Source organism: Topomyia yanbarensis, chromosome 1 (genome assembly GCF_030247195.1).
Source record: "Topomyia yanbarensis strain Yona2022 chromosome 1, ASM3024719v1, whole genome shotgun sequence".
Taxonomy (NCBI): Eukaryota; Metazoa; Arthropoda; class Insecta; order Diptera; family Culicidae; genus Topomyia; species Topomyia yanbarensis.
Window position 1 is genome coordinate 206764340 of NC_080670.1, and position 27423 is coordinate 206791762.

Below are 27423 nucleotides of genomic sequence, written 5' to 3' on the forward strand. Positions count from 1 at the left end.
GCTTCTTGGTTAGAATGCTACTCGAAATTAGCAGCAAATGCCAAATTCTAGTCACACCTTGGGTTCACTTATCTGTCTACCGTTTCGCTTGAACCACTCGGCACTGTTTACGATCGTGGTCACCTTTTCCGCAAACGACGAAAAATCTCACGCGTCTTGTGCTGATCATCAGTGAAAAGGGCACACAAGGGGCTAATTTAAATTTTGTTCGTGCCTTCTTCAGCACTGATTCCTCGGCCTCGGGGAAACCGACCGCGCGCACACACCGATCGATTCTACTCCTCGGTTGGAATTCCTTTCCCTTTGACGTTTATTATTTTTTTCTTCTTCTCGTGTACAAACACAACACCGACGAAGCTCCGATTGATTGATTCTTATGTTTTATGTTATTTTTCTCGGTGTATAATCACTTTACCGTCCTTGGCTCTACCCACTTTATCACTATCCCCTTTTCCGATTTAATCTTCGAACTGACACCAACGTCCCCAACGACAGGATTCTAGAACCAATCACTTTTCGGTGACTTCCGAAGCCCGCCACCAATTCCGTCAACCGACGAAAGGTTAAAATCCTTCACTTTTCCGCTGCGGGCCCCGATTCTCAACTCTATGGCTGTTGATAGGTGCACCACCACGGCCAATGATCGATGATCTAACTGTCGATGATCGGCATTCTTCCGCACACACCATAAAACGATCAAGCAACAAAAAAAGAAGATCAGTGGTTTGTTGACTTTTTTTCCGTATATCTGCGCCGCTTCCTCGATCAATCCACCCGGTTTCTTTCTTTCCCTCTCTCTCACACACACTCACTCGATAACACCAAGCGCCAAGCGAGGCCATCAACCAAGCAGGCACACCATCACCACCCGAATCCGGCGAAACGCGAACCGCTATTGACAGGCTTTGTCGATTCTGTTGAGCCCGAGAGGTCCCACCACCAGAGAGCTGGAGCCTCGCTGTTTGTACTCAAAAAAAAAATATTACCATCTATAGAGGAGTTTGGAGCCCCACGACGACGACTGGTTGGTTGGTTGTTCTCGTTCGGGCTGTATAGTAGGCTTTGCAGGGAAGAGAAGGTTCGTTTCGTTCGTTCATTTGTTCGTTCGCGAGAGTGAGCGAGCGGTCGCGTTGTTGGAGTGGAGGTCAACCTCGCATCGAAGTAGGCTCCTCCGCAGCTTGTTCGGAGAGGTCTGATTGAAGTGAAAACTGAAAAGCACAAACATTATCGCGTTGCGCGCGAGAGAAAGAAAACAGAACAGGTTGCGAACCTTCTCTTTTTTTTTCGTTGGCGTGTCTGGAACATTAATCAAGAGCATTGATAGCGTTGGGGTTAGGGGTGTCAGAGTGTTTTTTTTCGAACTCTTATTTGAATTAGTTGAAAGAAAATGAGCGATTAAGATAAATTGCATTACTTCAATTTATCTCTACAATTTGAATTTCCAACTCTGAACCACCAACCAACAGAACCAGGAATTCTGTCGGAAACCAACCAGGGCGAAGAAGGCAAATAAAACAAGTTTGTGGCAAACCCACTGGAGTTGAAGATTACAGTTGCTGCGCACTCTCGAACCAGAAGAAAAACTGGTGTTTGTTTGACGGTATGTATGTGCCCACTTCTTTTCGCCCCGGTTGGGTTTTTGTTGGGTTGCAAAATCAAGTTTCGCGCTGCTGGGATCACAAACGCTGCAACTGCAACTGCAGTGTACGGAGTCAAACCGAAAACCGGGGGGTGCTGCAATGGGTACCGTTTTGTCCGACTGGTGCGCTTTGTCAACATACCTACGTACTACGGTGAACTGCGTGCCACAGCATCCAGTCTTCCAGCCAATAACCAAGTTGCATAAGAATGCTGGGGCCTGCATTGAAGTGGTTTTCCATTCCGGAGTCAGTTTGTTGAAGTTGAAAATTCAAATACACATAAACAGCAAATGTCGGGTCCGTCCGCAGCGGGCCCGAAACGAAACTTCAAGGACTTGGCCAACTGCAGATAAATAAAACAAGCGGTTTGGCCGGGAAGGACGGGCGCACGTAATAAGTATACATCAAAGTAGGCCCTTATCTTTGGTTTGCTGCTAGCGGTGAAACTTGTTCTTGTTTAACCGCTTTTCGCATGACAAAGAAGAAAGACTGCAAAATCATTCTGAAGCTTGATCATGGTTTTTGGGTCTATTTTGTTGTTTTATGCGTTTCGAGCTTTGCAGTACGTTCAATTTTTTCTTGTTCTTTGTCTATCTCAAGTTAATGAAATTCCAATAATATTTCTCTCGTCACCAATTCCCTTTGTACTATGCTATATTTCTTCCTAAGAAGAAAAATGTTGGTAGAACCCAATTTTTCTACAATAAGGAAAATATTTAGTAAAAACATATTTGATACCTACAACTGAAAGTGTGGAATATCACGCTTGACAACTGCGCAGGAACACAAATCGTGTTTCCGTCTTTGGAGCTAGCGTCAAATCGGCGCCAGCTTAGTCCTGTCACTAAGTTAGTGTCGGATTTTGATGAGACGACGTTGAAACGCATACTCCATAACTAATTCCTTTTGGTCGTAGGCTGATTGCAGGCGAACCAGCGGTCTGCCCATCTATGATAATAAACAAATTATTAAAAAGATCACAAAGAATCACAGCTCTAATTTTGCAATAAATGTTGAACGAATTTTTATTTTAATAAAAAGTGGACGGTAAGGTCTACAATCATCAAATACACTCTGTGAGCTTAAAAAAATTGAAACGAGTCTCCTAAGACAAATTATAAGTAACACAGAAAACTCCAAGAATATCCAAAGGAGTACAAATCCCAAGATGATGTGTTTTATGGCATTTAAAAAAATTATGTTTTATCGTACTATTTTTATGTGCCTAAATAAAATTCTTATGGTATTTTATGGTACGCCTATATTATTGTGTAGTTTTTATGGTAGTTTTGATAGTTTGATATTTTTATGGTACTTCAACAGTATTTAATATTTCAAAACATTACGAATTTGTATGCAATTTTTATAGGACTTATATAGTGTTTTTTGGGACTTTTAAGGTATTTTTATGGTTTTGGCGCAATTTTTATGATAATTCTTATGTTATGTAATGTTAAATTGAGTGACCCATTTCAATACTATAGTTCCTAACCTCTTTTTAGATTAGATTTGGAAGGTATCTGAAGGTTTTTTTAAAGTACAAACTTTGATATTTTGGGTACGTCTATATTATTTTACGCTTTTTTTAATAGCAGTTTTATGATAGTTTTGTGGCTCAGAAAATATTTTTTTGGCATTTTTAAGTTATAGCATAGTACTTTCATAGCGTTTTCGTGACATTTTTATCCCATATCTCCTATATGGATATTTCCGCAGAACAGTGATCAAAAAATAGAAGCAAACTTCAGATCGATCTTCACGGATTGGAACTAATTTTGGAGGAATTGTTCATCTAGGGTCAATGTATTAAAAATTTAAAACATGTCAATTGAACCACCCCTCGAGTTATGGGAGAATCCCCGCCCAAATGGTCAAATTTGTTTTGACTATATCTTAGGTTTTATTTACTCTAGAATCAAACCTCGAGATATCTTTTTTTGACGAAATTGTTTAAGGAGTCCAGAAAAAAAAAATATGTTGGCTGCAGTGCTGCCAATCATGCGTTTTTTTCAGTAAAAAATAAAAGTTATTTTTCTCAGAAAGCATGTAATTTAATTTTTAAAATTTTAATGCCATCTTGTTCCTCAGGCATTTTTTTTCTTTAAAACGTGAAAAGGCCTTTTTGTTAAGTTTTTTAATATAATGTAATGATGTTTATAGCATTTTGAGGTAAGTCTATATTATGTTAGTACAGTTTTTTGGTTCTTTTATGATATTGTCATTGTATCCTGAAGGTATTTTTACGGGAATGGGTATTCTGCTATTTTAATGGTACGGTCATATATTTTTGATACTTCTATAGTGTTTTAGTCCTTTTAAGGTATTTTTAAAGCATTGTGGTGGTAGGTTTATTATATTTTTAGTGTTTTTATGATATTTCCTGATACTTTTGTAGATTGTTAATGAAATTTATACTGCATTTGTATGGTACTTTAATGATATTTTAATGAAACTATGCTGATTTTTTAACAGAATTTTAAGGTACGTCCATGTTTGTTTATAGATTTCATGACGTTACGAGTTTAGTGAGACTTTTGAAATTTTTTATAGTATTTTAAAAGCATCTTACGTTTAAACATTTATGAAGTTTTTATGGTAGGTACTTTTACGAATCTGGCATTTTTATGGTATTTCATTCACATACATTGGCTTTAAATTTTTTATAGCATTTTCTGGGACGCTTTTTTATTGTTATGGTATTTTTGTAGCAGTTTTATGATAAGTTTTTGATACTTTTCTGTTTCTTGGATATATTTACGGCATTATTAAGATATTTGCACAGTACTTTAATATTTACTTAATATACTTAATAGAAACGAGGTGTGTTGCGATTGCAACGAAAAAGAGACAGTTTTTCCGATTTTCTGAACGTTGTATTTTACAGTATATGACAGCGTTAAAAAATACCTGCCGGAGGGATATATAATTTTTCAGTGTGGTACATATTTTAGTTAGTGGTTCGATATAACGTTTGCATATTTTTAGTTAATAGATTTAAGAAAACTTACGTTTAGTGTCCCTTTTATGTCTTTTACAGTAGTTCAGTTGGTGGTGGTAATGCTAAAATAAGGTTTGTAGGTTAGGTTAAGTTTCACCATGCTTTCATGCTGAATATTTTACCTCTTATTGTGTGTTGTATGATTAATTTAGTTTTTACGATACCGTAGATGAAAGGATAGCAGCTATGTAGTACCTAAGGATTTTTATGGTTTAATTTAATTTAGTTAGGAACAATATATAGCACTAAACTAACCAATTTCAATCAGCCGTACTAATAGCTGTAGGATTTAACTGCTTTTAATTAGAAATTTTTCAATTTATCGTACTGCACTTGTTTTTAGAACTATAATTTTAGATTTACTGCACTGTACTTGATTTCAACTAGAATAATTAATCTACTGAACTGTACTTGTAGTATTTAATCGTGAATTACAAATGGCAAATAAACTTTCGTAGAGTACAACTTTTCCTCGCTGACTTGCAATTCTTTTTGACGTTTCTCCCTCGATCATCTCCGAACGCCAGCGGCGCCCGATTTATAGGGGCGATCGCATGGCAAAGATGTTTACATATAGGTGCAGACAATTATTTTATTTGGATGTATGGTGCGGTGCAACGAGCAGTTGCGACAAGGTATCTTTTACAAAGCAGCAACTCCTAAAACAAATTGGACCTGGGAGTAGCTATCCATCTACAATGTGCACGTTTCGAGAGTTCTATACTTTAAAATGCCAATATCGGCGTCGGCCACGTACTTACAGTCATCGGGGACGGGCAGGCATGTTAGTGTAACGAATGTTGTTATGAAGGCCGTGTATACCCCTGCATCTCCACGTTTGCCACGGGAAGGAGCTTTTGTTAGCAGGATGGGGTTAAGAGTTACACAAATCTGAATTCACCTTGATCTGTAATACGATCTATGCAACTCTCAGTAGTGTTATCTTGTGTTTATTGTTCTGGGCAGCCGGCTGCCGAGAGTTTATGATAAATTTATCGTTTATTGAATTAATTTTAGAATGCTCGGCTTGTAAAAAAAGTAACTTCAGCTCCGGACAGCCGAGAGTCGGGAGTGTTGCACGTTAAATAAATCAAAAGGCAGGTGGACAATTTTACTATTCATTGCTCCTTCATTCCGGCAAAAAGATTCAAAACAAGAACAAAAAAAAATTAACTTGTCACCTTTCGCGTCAATAATCTAGCTACAATATTTTTATGCTCATGAAGAAATATTGTAAACGTAACAGTAATATAGCACATGTACTACTCCAAAGCATATGTAAGTACTCAAGACAATAAGCACAATTAATTAAATTTATTGTTGATTCAGTGGACTAAAAGCAAACCAATGAATATGACAATAAAACATTTGTTCTTCGTGCTGATAGAACTGCCAAAAATTGGTAACTGGTTTTGAATTCTTGTGAATTGTTAGTCCTCAACCCTCATACATAATTAAAAAGTCATCATTCGCTCAGACAAGACTATGCGTATACCCCACGCGTATTAAATGCCCAGTGGATTAGTTTCCTGGTTGGTCAAATAAACACTAATAAATTAGTTTGCTCAGTCTGAAGAAATGTTAGACTGCTTAATTTTTTAAATTATGAAAAAAATCTCAAAAAAGACCACAGCACTACTATTGCGATAAATGTTCAAGGATTTTTTAAATTACAAAAGAGTGGACGGTAAGGTCTACTATCATCAAATACACTCTGTGAGCTTGAAAAAATCTAAACGAGTCTCAGAGAGATCCTAAGACAAACTATAAGTAAATCAGAAAACTCCAAGAATATCGCACTTCCGAGAGGTCCGATGACCTTTAAAAAAAGTGCCACGAAATTTGAGGAAGTTTCACATACTTTCAAGGTATTCTAATGGCTCCCTTAGCTAGCGCTAGCTCATTTTTATGGTATTGTTGTTACATTTTTGGTTCTTTTGGTACTTTTATAGTATTGTTATCATATTTTTATCACACTTAGTTATAGTAATTTTGATGTGCTTTGTGATAGTTTAAAAGCATGTTTTATGATACATTTAGAGGATTTTGGGGCATTTTACGGCGCTCATACTATTTTTATGGGCCTTAATGAATGGTTTATGGTATTTTATGGTACGCCTACATTATTGTTATAGTTTTTATGGTAATGATAGTTTGATATTTTTACGGTATTTTAACAGCAATTTACATTAGGAATTTGCGTGATACTTTTATAAGACTTATATAGTATTTTATGGGACTTTTAAGGTGTTTTTATAGTTTTGACGCTATTTTTATGATATTTATTATAGTTTTTATAATGTTGTTATGCAGTCGATTAAGCTATCTGGAAAATAAAAAACCTGTTTTAATCCACCTAGAGGTGCAATTGTGCCTTTCTCATTTCTCCAAACTATGATTTAATAGCTGGTTCGTACAATATAACTTTATGGAAATGTCTTTCATTCTTATTACACTTGGTAAGTATATATAAGAGCACCTTTTTGCATTCATCGCGGTATCGGTTTGAATCGGAGTTTTCTATGTGATCGCACTCCACAACCCGTAACTCCGGAGCCGGAAGTCGGATGGAGATGGAATTTAATATCAGTTTCCGGGGACGCGACACCTTTCATTTGAGACTAAGTTGAGCAAATCTAGCCATTTTAGAGAAACCAATATAACCGTTATTCTGAATTTGGATACTTCAGGATCCGTCGATGGTGGCCAGTGTGACCAAAGAGCCTTTGAATGACTGTTGGGGACCTAGATCTACAAATTCAACAGTTGTGCACATTTTGGAAAAAAATCACCTTTTTACATTCATCGCAAAATTCGTTACAATCGGAATTTGCTGCGTGATCGTACGTATCACCCTGTAATTCAGGAACCAGAACTCGGATCCACACAAAATTCAACAGCAGCTGATGGACCTTTCATTTAAAATTAAGTTTGTCAAAATCGGTTCAGAAAATTCCGAGAAACCGATTTGGAAAAATCAACAAATTTTGTTTTGTAACCATACTCTCCAACTCGTAATTCGGAACAAGATGTCGGTTGAAAATGAAATTCAATAGCAACCTATGGGAATATTATACCTTTCATTTGAATCTTAGTTTGTAAAAATCGGCTCAGCCATCTCCGAGTAACCGATGTGGACATTTTGTTAACAAATCCGCACATACACACACATACATACACACATACACATACACACATACATACATACACACATACATACACACAGATATTTTGCGATCTCGGCGAACTGAGTCGAATGTTATATGAGACTCGGCCCTCCGGGCCTCGGTTAGAAAGTCGGTTTTTGGAGCAATTGCATAACCTTTCTATATAAGAAAGGCAAAAGAATAATATTTAATTAGCTTAATAAGCATGAGTTCAATGTTATCTTCATGTGATTATAATTTGCAAAGGTTGGTGGAATGCGTTTGAACGTGTAGGGAATGGGGGGTTAGTAGAGTGGGAGTGGAGGATGCGTCAGAAATCCTTCATCTTATTTCGGTATACGGGGTGGATGAAGGAAATCTGGGCGTGAGGGTGATTCAAGAAGAGGGGAGTGATGAAGGAGGGAGGTGTAAGGGCAAGGTGGGGAGGGGGGAAGGGGCGGCTACGCAATACTCAGCTGCATATTTTGCCTTCCATTTGAGACTTGGTTTGAGAAAATCGGTTCAGTCATCACCGATGAACCGATGTGACTTTAATTGTGGAATATTCCCGAAATTCCGGACTTCCGGAATCGTCGATAGTGGACAATATATTCAAAGAATGTTTGATTGGCAATCAGTGATCTAGATCTACGATTAGAAGTAATTTGGTAACCATTTCAATAGTTTTTAGCCTCTGAGGTATTACGATTGTACCGATTTATATGGGAAATTCCAGTGTATCCTTACTAACACCCCTGTAACTCCGGAAGCAAGAGTCAGAACCGAATGAAATTTAGCAGCAGTCAATGGCATTACTGTATCTTTCATTTGAAATTAAGTTCGTAAAAATCGGTAGAGAATTCGTTGTGGAATGGGAGTGATATTAGCTTAGGAACTTGGCGGGTTCCCCGAGGGCGTCATGAACCGTCATAGGTGGCCAATGTGGTCAAAGCTGCTTTGATTGATCATTAGTGATCCAGACCCGCAAACTAGAGTAATGTTACATCAATTTTAATATGTTTTACATCATTTTAACATCATGGTGGTACCAGTTTATATAAGGATTTGCTGTGTGACAGCACTCCTCAACCCGTTACTCCGGAACCGGAAGTCGGATCAACTAAAAGTTTAATAGCAGCTTATGGGAGCGTTATACCTTTCAGATGAAACTAAGTTTGCGAAAATCGGTTCAGCCATCTCTGAGAAAATTTTGAGTTTAAATTGCACACACACATACACACACACATACACACACAGACATTTCCCGATCTCGACGAACTGAATCGAATGGTGTATGACACTCGGCCCTCAGGGCCTCGGTTAAAAAGTCGATTTTTACAGTGATTGCATAGCCTTTCTTTATATGAGAAAGGCAAAAAGTTAAATTTAGTGATACATTTCAATGCTATAGTTCCTCTTTTTAGATTCGATTTGGAAGGTATCTGAAGATGTTCTTGCAATATCAACTTTGATATTTTAATAGTACTTTTATAGTATTTTTTGTACTTTCAAGGTATGTATAAGAATGTGAACGTGATTTTATGGTATTTTGATGCTTTAGTCATTTTATGGTAGATACATAAATGTAAGTCCGTTTTTGTTATGGATATTAAGGCATTGTTAAGAATTTTGCAGAGCTTTATTTTTTATAGTAATTTGAAGGTATTTTTATGGTTCATGAATTTTTTATGGCACTGGTATATTTTTATGGCTGTTTGATCGTATCTATCTAGTACTTGATATTTTTATTGCATGCTTCCCTGGTTAGTCTTTTAATCGGGCATATAGACTGAAGATTTCGTCGAACATTAGGTTGCTATTAAGACGGCTGATTACCGCAAGACCGAAGAAATGGCAATCCGTTCGAAAACGTTAAAACGGCTATAACGAATAAAAACTTGCGGTCCGTTTTCCTTACTACTAATTTATTTGATCATCAGGTCGTTTTGCTTCTCTAATCAAATACATTTTGTTCGTACAATATACATTTAATTTATAATTATAGAACGAACGACGACTGGCATCTCGGTTGGATCTCATTCTCATTTTATCCCATCTTTGTAAGTGAACACTGTGGATCGGTCGATGATGATGAACGATGACCGAATAGAGCGGCCGTAAATGATGCTGTGCCGCAACAGACTCATAGAAAATATTATTTTTAAGTTATAGCATGGTACTTTCATAGCGTTTAAATCGACCTTCACGACCTTTTGACTATATCTCAGGTTCTATTTACTCTAGAATCAAGCAACGAGATGTCTTTTTTTCAAAGAAATTGTTTAAGGAGTAACATTAATTATTTTTGGAGGCAGTGCTGCCAATTATGCGTTTTTTCAGTTAAAAATTAAAATTCATTTTAGGCACAAATCCCCGACTATGTACGGGGAACGTGCCATTTGAGCCAATATATTCTGATTCCTATATATACTTACCAAGTGTAATATGAATGTAATAGATGTATATATGGGAGTTTGATGGTACTTTAATGATATTTAAATGAAACTTCACTGATTTTAACAACCATTTAAGGTACGTCCATGTTGTTTATGGATTTTATGGCATCATTCATTTTGTCAGACTTTTTTGTAATTTTATAGTACTTTAAAGATATCTTCACGGTCAAACATTTATGAAATTTTTGTGGCAGGTACTTTTACGGTATGTCATTCATATTTAAAGGGCGAACGCGAAATTATTGCGACATATTTAACAGGGCATAACTGTTTTACCATTGAGTAAAAATCAACCAAATTTTGCACACTTTCTCATTGATGTGTATTGTTTACATGCTGTCAAACCCGAAGTCGTGTTTTTCGATTCAACGAAAATGGAGGTGAACCAACGCGAGTCGAGAGAACAAATTCCATCCAAACACCTGGAATTTCCTGATCTGTCGCACCGGCCTTTGGGAAAAATGTTGAACATTCGCCATTCAACCGTCTCCAGAGTGTTGAAGCGGTTCCAGGAGCGGTTGACGTTGGACCACGGCAAAGGAGCTGGCAGAAAACCGGGACCGGAGAACAAAAAGACGGAGGGAAAGGTGAAGCGGATGATTAAAGCAAATCCCAACGTCTCAAGCCGTGATTTGGCCAAAAAGATCGGCATGTCGCAGAGCTACGTCCAGAATGCAAAGAAGAGAGCTGGACTACATACATACAAGGTACAGCACTTCCCAAACCGCGATGAGCGGCAACAATCGACGGCTAAAACTCGGGCACGGAAGCTCTACGAGAAGATGCTGACAAAATATGGCTGCTGTGTGATGGACGACGAAACGTATATAAAAGCCGATTTTAAGCAAATTCCGGGGTTGGAGTTTTTCACCGGCAAGAGCAAGTTCTATGTGCACGACAAATTTAAGAAGAAGAAAATGTCGAAGTTCGCCTCCAAATATCTCATTTGGCAGGCCATCTACTCTTGCGGACTGAGAAGAGAGCCTTTCGTGACAAAGGGCACAGTAAATGGCGAGATCTACAAATCTGAGTGTCTCGAGAAGCGCCTTTTGCCGTTCATGCAGCAGCACGACGAAGCTCCCCTATTTTGGCCAGATTTGGCATCATGCCACCATTCTACGTGTCCTGGAGTGGTATGAGGCCAATTCTGTCCATTTTGTTCCAAAGGACATGAATCCGCCAAACTGTCCGGAGCTGCGCCCGGTGGAGCAGTACTGGGCAATGATGAAGCGGGAACTTCGGAAGAGCAAGAAGACAGTCAAAGACGAGAAGGACATGTTAAGAAAACGGAAAAAAAACTGACAAACTGGTACCGGATGACACTGTAAAGACTTTGATGGAGGGCATCAAGCGAAAATGCGTTCAATTTTATACTCAAGGCTCCATCGATTAACTTTTCTTTTGATTTTTAAAGTAAATATATGTATAAAACTACCCTAAAATTTTGGTTTGATTTTAAACATTATAAGAAAATTGGCATGACATTTTCGGTGTCGCAATAATTTCGTGTTCGCCCTTTATTATGGGACTTTAATATTTTTATAGTATTTTATGGGACTTTTTTTATTTTTCTGATATGTTTGTAGCGGTTTTATAATATTTTTTGGTACTTTTAAGATTTTTATAAAGATTTGAATGTATTTAGTGGTACTGGCTTCTTTATGATATTTTCACGGTATTGTTAAGATATTTGTATGGTACTTTGATATTTTTACTGTATTTTTGGTGGTCTACATTTCTAACTGTTTCTATGACATTTTAATGGCAGTTTTATAATGGGGCTGCTATATTTTATAGTATTTGAAAGGTATTTTATGGTACATACTCAATGGTATGTTCAGGGGATGAATAACCCACAACCGAACCACCCCCAGCCTATCTTGGTATGCCTACGGGGTGAAAGTGATTGGAATGAGAGGGGAGTGGGTCCGAGTAGGATGCATGAGGTGTTTGTTTGAGGGGGATCTTTTTGGGGGGAGGAGGGGGGGGGGCTATGATGGGACGTGGACTAATAAAATAGGATCTTCACTGTAGTCAGTATTTCGCACCGCTCAGAAAAGAACAGTGCTAGTAATTCTTTACAAAGTAGATGCACTGAACAGCCTTTAAGCGACTCGGCTACGTAGAACGTTGAACAATGACCAAATGAAGATCCTGGATGATATTTCCACCAAGCAAACAAGAGAAAAAAGTTTACTGTGCTACAATGTATAACAACTTGAATCCCCTAATGCATTTGAATAAGCATATTTATAGTTTAAAATATCCAAAAACGTTACTTGTTTGCTAAATTTTACGAAAAAAAAAAATGAAATTTTTTGTTCATTTTTATATGGAAAACGTCAAAAAACAAGAAAAAGTGAGCTTACCCTATTCATAGAGTTCTAGAGTGCCACGGATCAAACCTTCTTCCCATTGTTGTGCATAGTCTAGGCATTGAAAAAAGTGCCTGCTCGTGCATTTTGATTAGTACCTTTCATTTTTATACGTAGTTGAAGTTGGCATAAAAAAAGGTAAACATCTTCAATAACTTTGAAACGGATAAATATTTTTACATACAGTCTTCAACAATATTACGTCGTTTTACGTCCTCTACATTTGTCTGGAACATCAGTTGCACGAAAAGTCACAGTGGAAAAAGTTATATTATAAAAACTAAATTTAAGGGGGTTGCCGTAGAAAACGGTTTTTTAATCGATAACCTTTAGTCCTACAAGTTCAAGTTTTTCCAAAATATTCTTCATTACGAGCATTTCTAAAACTATGTCGAAGTTACCAACTTTGTAGATTGTCAGAATAAAAAGGTTTTTTTAGTTCGATCATAGCAAGCCATGCCTAATTTTAATTTTTATCGGATTGTGGGGAATATTCATACGAACAATTGCTCCAAAAACATCATGTCGACCACTGTGCCTTGTTGTCGTGCGCGTGAAAAATTGTGCATTGTTGTTACATGTAACTTGTGTAAAATTCATTCCCCCAAGAAATACATGTTTTAAAATCGTCCAATGCTGGTCCTTCGTTGGACCAACGTTGGACGACGCCCAGCAGACGCGTTTAGCAGGCGTCCATTATTGGACCTGTGTGCGATGGTTTCGACCCTTTTTTTTTTTGGTTTCTCAATGGAATCTAGCGTGTTGCTTCCTTAGAAGATTCCCAAAGTTTTTGTGCTGTATGCAAACCAGTGGCACATAATCTCAAATTCATTTGTAATCGCTGTCTTAATTTACTCAATACAGTATTAAGTTGACTGAAGTTCCACGCGGAGAATTTAGTTATTACATGTCTTACTTTCACTTTATAGAATATAAAATGATCGATGTTCGTTTCACTTATTAAAACGGTTTGACCGAAAAAGTCCATAAGTCAAACATTGATGCATGTACCTTAGATACTGTTTTTCAACTCATAACAAATATATGGGTCATTCCATGCGAAGTGATCAAGGCATGTGTAATCGACCTCCACGGATTTGAACAAAATTTAGAGGAATTGTTCATCTAGGGCCAATATATAAAAACCCAATTTTTTGTGACAATTGAACCACCCCTCGGGTCATGAGAGTACCCCCCGTTTTGGCAAATTGCCAAAACCCTTGATTTTCTTTTGATCATATCTCCCGTTCTATATACTCTAGAATCAAACCACAAGATGGCTTTTGAAGAAAATTGTTCAAGGAGTCTATAAAAAATATTATTTTTTGCCGACAGTGTTGCCAACTATGCAATTTTTTCAGTTAAATATTAAAAGTTAATTTTTCTCAAAATACGTATACTTTAATTTTGAAAATTTTAATGCCATCGCGTTCCTCAGACATTTTTACATAAAAAACACTTATCATCCCAATATAATATGAGCGCATCCTGAGATACACCGTTTTGAAGAGAAAAAAACGCAATTTCCCATATAAAATCGCAAGCGCACAACACTAAAAAACCAACTTGAGTATTCTAAGTTCAAACATATTTTTTCGTGAAGTAGACGAGAAATGATGAAAAACTACGTATTTGGTTTGCTTCTAGCAGATCAGGGTCGATTTTTATGACAGTTTGAAGATTTTCGCAATTTTGGCCAATTAAAATGGATTTTTATATGAGAAAATCGGAGTTTTTCCCTTCAAAACGGTATATCTCAGGATGCGCTCATATTATATTGGGACGATAAGTGTTTTTTATGTAAAAATGTCTGAGGAATGCAATGGCATTAAAATTTTCAAAATTAAAATATACGTATTTTGAGAAAAAGTAACTTTTAATATTTAACTGAAAAAATTGCATAGTTGGCAACACTGTCGGCAAAAAATAATATTTTTTATAGACTCCTTGAACAATTTTCTTCAAAAGCCATCTTGTGGTTTGATTCTAGAGTATATAGAACGGGAGATATGATCAAAAGAAAATCAAGGGTTTTGGCAATTTGCCAAAACGGGGGGTGCTCCCATGACCCGAGGGGTGGTTCAATTGACACGAAAATTTGGGTTTTTATATATTGGCCCTAGATGAACAATTCCTCCAAATTTTGTTCAAATCCGTGAAGGTCGATTTCAAGTTTGCATCTTTTTTGATCACTTCGCGTGGAATGACCCATATTTCTTGAAGAAAAAAAAAATTTTGTTCGATTATCCGAAGCGAAATTGCACCCTACAGATAATCGAATCTGGCCTGTACTTTTATAGTATTTTTAGTACGTTTAAGGTATTTTAGAGGATTGTCATGGTATTTTTATCATATTCTGATATTGTTGAAACTTTTATGGATTTTTAAAAAGATTTTTATGTCATGTCTACGGTACTTTAATATTTTAATGATACTACGCTGATCTTACTATGAAATTTTAGGTTACGTCCACATTTTGTGAAACTTTTGCATATTTTTACAATATTTTAAAGGAATCTTTATGGTTAAGAATTCATGAAATTTCTATGATAGATTTATGGTAGGTGCTTGAATGAAAGTAGCATATCTTTCTTATAGTGCTTCTATAATATTTTTATAACATTTTATGGTACATCTCTTATTTCTATGGTATTTAATAGCATTTTTTTAGTTTTTTTAGTTCCTTCAATATATTTTATAGACCTTTTAAGGTATTTAAATTTGGCATTTCAAGATATTTTTATGGTCTTTCAATACTTTAACAGTTTTTTTTATTATGATAGCCTCCATTTTTAATGATTTCTATGGCCTTTTAATGGTTGTTTAATGAGGCTGTTATATTGTACAGTATTTGAAAGGTAATGTAACTTTTACGATGCGATAGAATATTTTGATGTACCTTGAAGATACTTTATTGATCTGGTATATTTATAATGCTTTTATAAGATTTTTATGATACAGTTTGAGTCCGACTTAGTCAACAAGCAAAACATTTTCGGACTTTTTTTTCGCGTGTCTATATTTATTTGCATATTTTATTTTAAAGGTTGTTTTGGGTTCCAGCCTCAACTGTAGTCGACTATTAAGATCATGGAAGTGGCGTAGCCAGGAGCCGGAGGAGCCTTATGCGCCAACTCATGAGTCGAGTATAAGTCCAAACAGGAGTGTCTGCTCGAAATTTGAACCAAATCAGACATTTTTTTACTACGCTCCGTAGATGTTTTTTTTTATATTTTGTGTGGTATGATGATGGTTCGCGGTTTGATAAAAGTGACCCTCAGGGACCAGATTCAGGATTCACCGGAACTGATCATCGCAGCCAAATGGCCCACAAACGTGTTTCGAATGCATTGATAAATCTTGTGAAGCTCACGAAGATTTTTTTTTGATATGTAGCATGATGAAATGGTTAGAATGGTTCTTACACATAGTAGTCCACTGCCATCTACACTAACTTTGCCATACTTGGAGTCAATTTCTCAATGAGCATTCAGCCTTATGTGACCGGCTAAAGGGCCCTCGGGGAAGATTGGCCAAACCTCGAAATACTTTATTTTGATGTCCTTTAGTAAATCCTACAAGTTTTAAAACAGTTTAAGGTTAGTTCCATAGAAAATTTCAAAGTTATAAAAAAACCCAAATGGCAAAACCGATTTACCCCAACCCCAATCCGGAATAACCCCGATGTTTTTTAACCATGGTGGTCCAGTCTGCATTAGTATGAACTAGAAGAATATCCGGTTCTATTGACATATAAAACATCGAAATTGGCCTTCTTTATCTAGAGTTTGAATTTTTGAAAACAAAAATTCCGCGAAAATCCCATCCCGAGCGTTTGGGTGTTAAAAACAATTTCTATGAAATGTCATACAGCGCCATCTTCATGGGGTACAGTGCATGAATGTTACCAGTGTATTTATTAAAAATATCAAAATAAATTACTTCACAGAGGGAAATTTTCGCTATGATATTTTTGTCGAAACTCAGGACAGATCTAGATCAGTTTCAACTTATCTAGACCAAAACCAAATTGTTAAAATACAGCTCAGTTTTTTCTAATATACTTTGTCAAATACAACGAATTTCCAGAAGGTTTCGTACGTTGAAAATAGCATCCTGCTCGAGTGTGAGAAGATTGAGAGCGAACTGAAGGACGGATCTTGCAGTGGTTGACATCAATCGCAACCGTATTGATTTAAAGATGAACCATCTATTTTCATTGAACTGTACTTGATACTCAGCGATGAAATGGAAATTGGACATAAGAAAAGCTTCTAAAAGAGGACAAGCCACAGTGAGCTGAACAATGGGCACTATGGGAAATGTCATTTTCTTTCCCACGCCATTCTTTTTCTCGAAACTTTTATTCAATCATAAAAACGATATCGATTTGGCAGCATAGTAAACTAACAAAAACTAGCCTTGGTCGAAGAAACAATAACAATCCATAGGAGGTCATAATTAGTGATAATAACTATTACACTTTAAGGCAGATGCACAATGAAACATATAAGTCAATTTCAATTAGAGCTACATGGGGTATCCGAAGCATGTTACAGAGGTGAAACAGACATGTTTCAAACCTTTCCTACATTGTACTGCTATTAGTTCATATCTTCCCCACCCCCGCGAATAGTTGTAATGCAAAACCGATTGCAACGTTCGACATTCACGAACCGCCACCCTCACAGGTTAGGGTGGTCCTCATTTTTGGACTGTTTTGATTTGTTAATTTAATCAGTTCGAAAGTTGGTTACTTTTTCGGTTTATAAAATTTCTTAAAACAACACCGGTGATAAAGGACCAAAACCATAGAAACACCCAACCACCTTCGGTGGGTAAATTCTTGAACCGATCAAATATTGTAAAGACGGTTGAAAGCAAAAAATACTTATCAAGCAACAGGTTACATCGTTACACTTTGATCTCATCATTCCACAGCATCATCACACCCAGGAGGCAGCGAAAGAAACGAGAGAAATGCCTTCGCGATTTGCTTCTTTACTGATTCAACTACTACCGCTTGCAGGTTGTGCAAAGGGCAGCCCGGTTTGTAAACTATTTTCTGCCAGCTCTGCTCTCCGACACCAATCCTACGAACTTCCAACGCGAGACTATTCCCATCATAAAAATAAAACCGTGCATGTTTTCCGTCGCGCCACAAAGATGATTTAATTCGCAACCAATGAACGGTGTTATGAGCTATTTCAGCCGCAAACTGCCGTCTGGTTTATTACCATAGGGAGCCTAATTAGCTCATTTTCACGGCGTAAAACACCATGCGCCAGCGCGGATCTGAGCCGATTTCGTTTTTTTTTTGAATACGTAAATAGGTCCGCTTCAGGATCGCCGGTAAACGGTCGATTCAAGTACAATTATTATTAAAGCTAAACGTGTGTTTATGAAAAATGCCACATCCGACCGCACATTCCATTATAGTTAACAACTTCATTGCGTGCGCGTTCGGTCGGTGCGAGGGAAACCGTATAACAATCTACACTGCGGTCGGCAACTAGTTTGGCTGATTACACTTGAGCTACGCAGGGCACTTTACGGAGGTTGTTGGCACTTGCGGCACGACAAATAGGAGAGGTACTGACCCTGTCAATCTGGTAACAAACGGAGGGGTATAATTTGAGTTGAATATCCGTCTAATGCTGTAGAATAGTAGTTCTGCATTTTGTTTCGTAGACAAGTTGTCGGCAGCTGAGGTTGATTCACAGATTTTTGTGGTTTCTAGTTTGGACTCGGTACGGTGAATAGAACACATTCGAATAATCTCTCACACTAGCTGTCGCGTCGTAGCGAGCAATTTGATGATTTTGAAATCTGTTCAAACAATAGCTCGGATGCTTCTTATCATAAAATAACTGCCATTTTTCTTTCAAATTCTATTTCCATTTTTCATTTCTTATGTTTTCTTCTGAGCATAATGGGATGCAGTGACTTCCAACAATAATCGTCCTTTGCTATTCTCATCCTTTTTATTGTGTTGAAGAACAAAGCTCGTATTTCCACAGTTTCCGTATTCTGCTCCACTCGTACATGAAAGGAGAAATTAATATATTTTAATATGCATATAGTTAAAAAATAAAAAGCGAATGGAAACATGATTAGTTACTTTTGTGATATTATTACTAAGACGAATATTCCATATAATTTAACCAGCGGTGAATCGAAAAAGTATTGGTACTATAATCTCTTAGCGAAATTTCTCCAATCTGTTGCCACAGACTTCAGGAGCAGATCCCTTACCAAATCATATATTTTTCACGAACTTATCCGCGAAAACAAGCTTTAATCTGCCAGGAACCTTACCGCGAGCGGAAGCCTTGCAGAATTTGAGCCTCTGGATTCGTTTGAAATCGGCTTTCGCATCGCCGTTTCATTGTCGATCAAGACACATCCATAAAGTTTCATCAGCATCTGGTTCTACAGTTTATGGGCCAATTTTCTGGCCGTTGATTCTTGTTCGAGGCAGAACTAGGGGATCGTTCAGAAACACAATTAAGGGTTTTTTGGTTTTTTGAAGCCGGCGTCAATTAAGCGCTAGGTTAGTTGTCACTAAGTTAGTGTCGGATTCTGATGAGATGAAGTCGAAACGTAAATTCCATAACTAATTTTGACAATGTTCACAAAATGGGAAATTGTACATTGCCAATGTTCGTCGAATTACCAGACAATGAATAAGGAAGTAAAACACTAGCTGAGGTTATGTTCATTCTTGAAACCAGGAAATGGTGTTAATAACAATGGTACTGCTAGCTGATTATGATGCTGAGACGACGACGATGATGATGATGATGATGATGGGAAGAAGTTCGTCGCTAATCGACACGAACTCGCGAGTGTGGAAAGGGGCAGATACCACTCGTAAACGAGTGGTCTGCTGAACGAACAATTCCCGCGCTAATGCCACGTCGCAGACACTATTATTAGGTATTAGAAGCGATAAAAGTGGCGTCTGTATGGACCCCCATATGAAGTACAGTTACAATGAGTGATACAAAAGCACTTCACGTTCCGTTCCGAGATTTTCAAGAGCGCAGCGGTATAAGTTATGTGATGAAGGACACTCTTTCAACAACAGAACCGGATGACTTGCATAGCTGTGATCTAATTGAGATGTCTGTTTTTAGGGCCCGGTGTCGTATAGAAATGACTAAAGATCCTTAACTAAAACAGAAACTATTCTGATATTTAATCAACTGAATTAGTTGATCTTCGCTAAGCACACTTCGGCCAAAAAAAGAAAGTAAACTTCACCCCGGCTACCACAATCAATGGGAAAATTCTGCGCAAAGAAACCTCCAGCACCTCAGCACGAAGTTAATCCTTGGGTCTGCCATCGTTACGCCACCGGCGGCTTCAACCAATCACTGGGGGAGGAACCTTAAAGCCAGGGGGCAAACGACAGAAAAAAATAAGAATCGGTAACCCGCGGCGAAACATCTGTGCACGCTACAAAACCGGCGCGGCGAACCCAAGCGGCGATGCAGTTATGTAAGCGCTCGAACCGTGTCCCGCTGATCAACGAAAGTCGTCAAGGCGAATACGCGGCGGGGGAGTTGGATTTGCCACGGATGGCACGAAAAATGCTAAATTAGGTCTCGCTGCCATCGCTTCGCTCGAGATACCCGAGAAAGGGTGGAAACGATTTGCACCACTAACCGATCTCCTCCCCCGGTCGTCATGATTGCATGCCAAGGAACTCGACAGTCAGTAGTAGGCAGCAGCAATTGACCCATATAAGGGTCAACAGGGGTTGCCGAACCCCTGGCTGATGGGTTGTGATTAAGCATAAGATAATTTTTCCGATTGAATCTAAAATAAGGCACAAAGGTACTCACATCATCGGTGAAATCGCCGAAATGTTTCCGCTCGGCCATAACCGTGCACTCCTTAGTCTCCTCCCGGGAAACCTCCACCTTCTCCTTGGTATTCTTCAGCAGTCCATCGGGCCGGGCCACGATGGCACTGATGATCTTTGGTTTGTTGCTGTTATTGGTGTCGCCACCGCCGCCGCCGACGACTGTTTGACCACCTCCTCCTCCGTTTTCATCACTGACTAGTTTATGCGGGCCATCAGCATCCGTACCGGTGGGGACCGGTGTCCCGCCCGAATCGACGGCCCGCGTTCTGGTAACATCTTCCTCCGCCGTTGGATCACCCAGGGTACGATGCTGGAGGGAAACAAAAGCATCAATAAACATTTAACTTTCGATTTTGTTTGGTAAACTTCCCAATTTGAAACCAATTACTTATTCACTAAAGGGATCGTAAGAAAGGAACGAAAGCCGTTTCCCAACTAGGATTAATGATAGCTGCTTACCTCAGTTTGCACCGTTTCCTGCCGGTCGGTATCCTCGGTGGTGTTGGTGGACACGATCGGACCGGAATCTTCAATGACTTTGCCATCCTCGAGCAGCAGCTGGCGCTTGATGCGGGTCTCGATTTGGCGCGTGGTGGTTAGTTCGGTTTTGCGCTTTTTGATTATTTCCTCTGTGAATTGATTTTTGGAAACGAGAGAAGAATAGAATAAGGGTTAATATTTTCCAATAACTAACGCATAACACAGAAATAAACACCGCCTCCGCTAAATTATAAATTCGCACGTGTCGTGACAGCAGAAAAAAAACTTCTTCACCGCATCTAAGCAAGCGGCGTGAACTTTGAAGATGACAAATTGGTAACTTGACACTGCATGAAACCCCATCACATTGTTGCTGTGTTGTTGAGCAACACGTTGAAATATTTTTTTTTTATCAAGACGAATGATTCGTAAAGAACTCAAGTAAAAGCACACCAATGAAAAACCACGTGACATTCTGGTCGACAACGCAACGCAACATTTTACACTGTACAAACAAGACTGGAATGCGCCAAAAGGTATGCTTTTCGCGATACATTACAATACCATCGTAAGTAAGCTTGTCCGTGGAGTAACTGCTGGCACATTACACACAGTGCAACAGTGCACAGTGGGACGAGCCCGGACTTAAGTCCATATATGAAGGTTATGCGATATTCTCAGTAGTATTTTTCTCGTATCAACTGAGCCATTGGAGACATTTTCGCGAGATTTTAGGTGATTTGAATGCAAAATGAATTTTTGACAGCTTTTTGAAGGGCATAACTCAAGTGTTTTTTGCATTATTTGACCATAGGAACTACATACGGTTATTCTCGTTTTTCAAAGAAACGGTTGATTTTATGAATTGCGTTACTTCACCAAAATAATCCGTGTGATAAAATTACATCGTAAAATCGCCAAAAATAAGTCACTAGTTGGTTTAGTTAGTGTTTAGATAACTGTTTGTCATGAATTTTTATTGAATTCGAACTTCTAAAGCGATAACAACAACGACGCCCGTGAATGCCCGCGATCACACTATGCTCATTCGAAAGCTTTTCATTTTCTCTTTAAAATGAGCCTATGCTAGTTTTGCGAAAACTTGCGATAAGCAGTCAAAATTTGAAAAAACTGTGAATGGAGACGCATGGTTATTACTGATATTTAATTTGAATATTCACTTTATGACTAGAATAATGACACTAATTTATGCACAGCAATAATAGCATTTAGAGCATGATCTACAAGGGTTTTACTAGTGATCAAGAGTAAGGAGCCGAATGGGAAGTATGGTTTTTAAGTGGTAAAGGAATTAAGAATGTTTAAAATTCAGTCAATATTTTCAACCATCTGAAATGTGTCATAAAATGTTTCATGAACTATGTTTGCTAACTTACGCAATAACTGTCAAATTGAGTGAACACAGTTGAGTTCTAGTCATTTGATAAGACTTTTTTTTCGATATTATCCTAATAAAATAAGACCATTTTTAAATGAACCATTAACGCGAAAAAAGGATTTTGGATTTATTTTAATTTAAGGTATGAAATAAGCAATATAAGCAACTTAAAACACACCTGCGAAAACAAAATCGTTAACCATCTTGTTGATTAGTGAATGTAATCAATATTCCACTAAGACGCTCAAAATGTTTGTTGTGAAAATGAAAAAAATGGAGTTTTCATACCAAGTAACCCACTAATGAATTAAACGTTCCAAAATTAATCGATCACATCTTATTTCATCCTTAAAAATAATATAGTCATTTCTAAAGCCACATAATGAGAATCAATTCGTTTCAATACGGAAAATAAATTCCAAAATTACAATTGAAAGAAATCTTTATAAAAGACAAAATATTTACTTTTAAGCCACTCTAATAAATAGTAAAGTTAATTTCTATTTTCTATAACCAACATAAGAATTCAGCGTACAAAAATGTCTTTAAAAAATTTTTTAACCTTCACAGCAAAATAATTATTTTTGAGCCACCCTAATGTATAATAATTTTTTTTGCAGATATTAATATCAAAAACGGTTTAGCACACGAAAATTAATATACACAAATTTTAAGAACGATTTAGAAAAAAAAAATTTTTTTGAGACACCCTAATGAATAGTAAATGTTTATTTTTGAAATGTTTTAATATCGAAAACGAATTCAGCGTACCAAAATTACATAAAGACGTCCTATATGAACCGATACGGAAAAGTTTGGACTTTAGTCCACCTTTTGTTCTAAGTCGTGCCACTGCACAGTGGCACGACTTAGAACAAAAGGTGGACTAAAGTCCAAACTTTTCCGTATCGGTTCATATAGGACGTCTTTATGTAATTTTGGTACGCTGAATTCGTTTTCGATATTAAAACATTTCAAAAATAAACATTTACTATTCATTAGGGTGTCTCAAAAAAATTTTTTTTTTCTAAATCGTTCTTAAAATTTGTGTATATTAATTTTCGTGTGCTAAACCGTTTTTGATATTAATATCTGCAAAAAAAATTATTATACATTAGGGTGGCTCAAAAATAATTATTTTGCTGTGAAGGTTAAAAATTTTTTTAAAGACATTTTTGTACGCTGAATTCTTATGTTGGTTATAGAAAATAGAAATTAACTTTACTATTTATTAGAGTGGCTTAAAAGTAAATATTTTGTCTTTTATAAAGATTTCTTTCAATTGTAATTTTGGAATTTATTTTCCGTATTGAAACGAATTGATTCTCATTATGTGGCTTTAGAAATGACTATATTATTTTTAAGGATGAAATAAGATGTGATCGATTAATTTTGGAACGTTTAATTCATTAGTGGGTTACTTGGTATGAAAACTCCATTTTTTTCATTTTCACAACAAACATTTTGAGCGTCTTAGTGGAATATTGATTACATTCACTAATCAACAAGATGGTTAACGATTTTGTTTTCGCAGGTGTGTTTTAAGTTGCTTATATTGCTTATTTCATACCTTAAATTAAAATAAATCCAAAATCCTTTTTTCGCGTTAATGGTTCATTTAAAAATGGTCTTATTTTATTAGGATAATATCGAAAAAAAGTCTTATCAAATGACTAGAACTCAACTGTGTTCACTCAATTTGACAGTTATTGCGTAAGTTAGCAAACATAGTTCATGAAACATTTTATGACACATTTCAGATGGTTGAAAATATTGACTGAATTTTAAACATTCTTAATTCCTTTACCACTTAAAAACCATACTTCCCATTCGGCTCCTTACTCTTGATCACTAGTAAAACCCTTGTAGATCATGCTCTAAATGCTATTATTGCTGTGCATAAATTAGTGTCATTATTCTAGTCATAAAGTGAATATTCAAATTAAATATCAGTAATAACCATGCGTCTCCATTCACAGTTTTTTCAAATTTTGACTGCTTATCGCAAGTTTTCGCAAAACTAGCATAGGCTCATTTTAAAGAGAAAATGAAAAGCTTTCGAATGAGCATAGTGTGATCGCGGGCATTCACGGGCGTCGTTGTTGTTATCGCTTTAGAAGTTCGAATTCAATAAAAATTCATGACAAACAGTTATCTAAACACTAACTAAACCAACTAGTGACTTATTTTTGGCGATTTTACGATGTAATTTTATCACACGGATTATTTTGGTGAAGTAACGCAATTCATAAAATCAACCGTTTCTTTGAAAAACGAGAATAACCGTATGTAGTTCCTATGGTCAAATAATGCAAAAAACACTTGAGTTATGCCCTTCAAAAAGCTGTCAAAAATTCATTTTGCATTCAAATCACCTAAAATCTCGCGAAAATGTCTCCAATGGCTCAGTTGATACGAGAAAAATACTACTGAGAATATCGCATAACCTTCATATATGGACTTAAGTCCGGGCTCGTCCCACTGTGCAGTGGGCGGTTTGTTTGCTTTTTGCTCAGAGAATGGTCACGGAGAGTGGAAAAAAGCTTTCAGTGCTCCCAAGAGATTGGAAGATGGAAAAAGTAACAGACTTTAACGGCAGCAAGCAAGAATCCATCATATTTTAAAAGGCATATTGTTTGAAGTAAAATAAACAACTTTGAACGAGGCCCTGTCAGGAACTAACCATGCATTTTAATGTTTGCGAATGACACCTTTTTATACACGATGCACTTGACTAAGGTAGTCGTTTTCTATTTGGAGTCGCAACCACAAAGGCCAGTAACCCTCGAACAGTGCTTATAATAACACACTATGAATAAACAAATAAATAGATCACCAGAGGAATTTGTTTTTACTTTTGTTTACCAAGAAACAAGTTCAAACGTTTAGCAATTAGATTGTTGCCGGTACGGATGGACTCGGAACTAAATCTGCTTATGCAAATAAACATAAGTAGCGTGATTGACGTGCAATGCTATACGCTATTTGACAATTATCAGTAGGCAGCTACGACTCGCGGGTTGCGTGGTGATGGTTTTGACATTTCCGCTTGGGCTTCAAAGTTTTTCTGTCGGTTCGCTGTTGTTCTATCTTATGCAAGCACCATTTACACCCTTTCTATACAAATGATTTCTAAAAATTGGGATTACAAATTAATAATAGTAGAAACATTTCAGAGAAGACAACGGCTGTTTCTATCTTTTCTGTGATCTCTCGATTTATTTGAAGATCGGTTGATTATAGTGAATGTAAACAAATGTCACGTGACGTGTGTAACAAATGTATATTGATGGCAGATGGATAAAATAGATCGCGAAACGCATTATAAATGGAACGGAATTATTTTTAAAACTTCCACTTTCCTAACGCAGTATTGGTGGCTTTGAAAAGGGCCAAAATGTTGATCAATATTTGCGGTTCGATAGACAGTAGAAGTTGTTTGGAGTTTGCATGCTTTGTAATTGCCTTGGAAAATTCCAAAACGACTATTGGTTTTTTTTATAATCCACTATATGTCATAGAAATCGAGTCCCTTTTTGCCTTTCTCAATAGAAAGGTATTGCAATTGCTTTGAAAACTGACTTTTTAACGGAGGCCTGGAGGGCCGAGTGACATATACCATTCGATTCAATTCGTCGAGTTCGGCAAATGCCTGTGCGTGTGTATGTATGTGTGTATGTATGTATGTGCATCTGTGTGTGTATGTGACCAAAAATGTCACTCATTTTTCTCAGAGATGGCTGAACCGATTTTGACAAACTTAAACTCAAATGAAAGGTTCCCATAGGCTGCTGTTGAATTTCTAATGGATCCGACCTCCGGTTCCGGAATTACAGGGTGATGAGTACGAACACGCAGAAAATGTCGATTTTAATAAATTCTGCAATGAATGTATAAAGGTGAAAAATTTTCCAAAATATGACCACAACTGCTTCGATTTGTAAGTCACTAACATCCATTCAAAGTCTATTTGGTCACATTGGCCACCATCATCGATTCCGGAAGCCCAGGCGGAAGTATCTAAATTCAGAACAACAGTCACATCGGTTTCTCGGAGATGGCTAGACCGATTCGACTAAACTTGGCCTCAAATGAAAGGTATTGCGTCCCTGTAAATGGCTATTTAATTTCATCCCGATCCGACTTCCGGTTCCGGAGTTACAGGTTGTGGCGATCATATAGCAAATTGCGATTCAAACCGATACTCCGATGAAAGCAAAAAAGGTAAAAAAATCGCTAAAATGTCTCTCAAACAACTTAAATTTGCAGTTCTAGGTCACCGACGGCTAAACAAACTTTCGTTGACTACATTGACCACCATAGACGGTTCCGGAAGTGCGCGGGAAAAGCGGCCATCTTTCAAAACTAGCAAACTCGTATGACTTTCTCGGAAATGGTTGGAGCGATTTTCACAAACTACGTCCCAAATGATAGCTATATTATCCCCACAGATGTCTATAAAATTCCGTTCGGGTCGCTTATATTTTTCCGGAAATATAGACTGAACCGTTCGGTCACATATGAAATACCCATAAAAGCCGGAATTCAAATTTTTTTCAAAGGGGGTGACCCCATGAAATTTCAGAAATCGAATTCGTATTTTTGATGCCAAACATCTTTAAAATACATGAAACGTCGAGATTTTGTGTTATCTCGAAAAAAGTTTTATTCATAAAAATCGACTTTTTGGGACTTTGCCAATTTTGCACCTTCTTTTCAATTTAATATTACCGTAGCTGCTTTTTCGTTTACAAAATTTTAGAACTCGAATAATGATTTCTTTTCTTGTATATAGTTGTCATGTAGTGTATAATAAAAATGTAATATATACATTTGAAAGATTTTAATGAATATAAACAACGCAAAAATTCTCGTGTTCATGATTGAGAAAGGCACAATTGCACTTCTAGGTGGATTAAAAAAGATTTTGACGTAGGACTACGTCTTTGTTTTCGATATGGGGATGCACTCTGCAAATTCTACAAAAATGGTATGTAACGAAAAGTGGTCCAATTTTAAACGCATATAATTCAGCCATCTTACGATAAATTTTCAA

General features: G+C 37.1%; 1 protein-coding gene and 1 long non-coding RNA gene across 4 annotated transcripts in view; both read right to left on the bottom strand.

The window, feature by feature from the left end:
- The window catches only part of LOC131689633 (uncharacterized), a 197564-nt gene that overhangs the window by 70303 nt on the left and 99838 nt on the right, over positions 1 to 27423 (bottom strand). For all 3 annotated transcript variants that reach the window (XM_058974884.1, XM_058974867.1, XM_058974876.1), the window contains 2 exons: positions 20948 to 21117; positions 20466 to 20798 (listed from right to left, as the gene is read on the bottom strand). In XM_058974884.1, the coding sequence (XP_058830867.1) occupies positions 20466 to 20798; positions 20948 to 21117 (503 nt within the window). The remainder of the gene's footprint in view (positions 1 to 20465; positions 20799 to 20947; positions 21118 to 27423) is intronic.
- On the bottom strand, positions 4586 to 4942 carry LOC131689651 (uncharacterized). The gene is made up of 3 exons (XR_009305441.1): positions 4894 to 4942; positions 4761 to 4833; positions 4586 to 4700 (listed from the first exon to the last, which is right to left on the bottom strand). It is a non-coding gene; the product is annotated as an uncharacterized LOC131689651 (long non-coding RNA).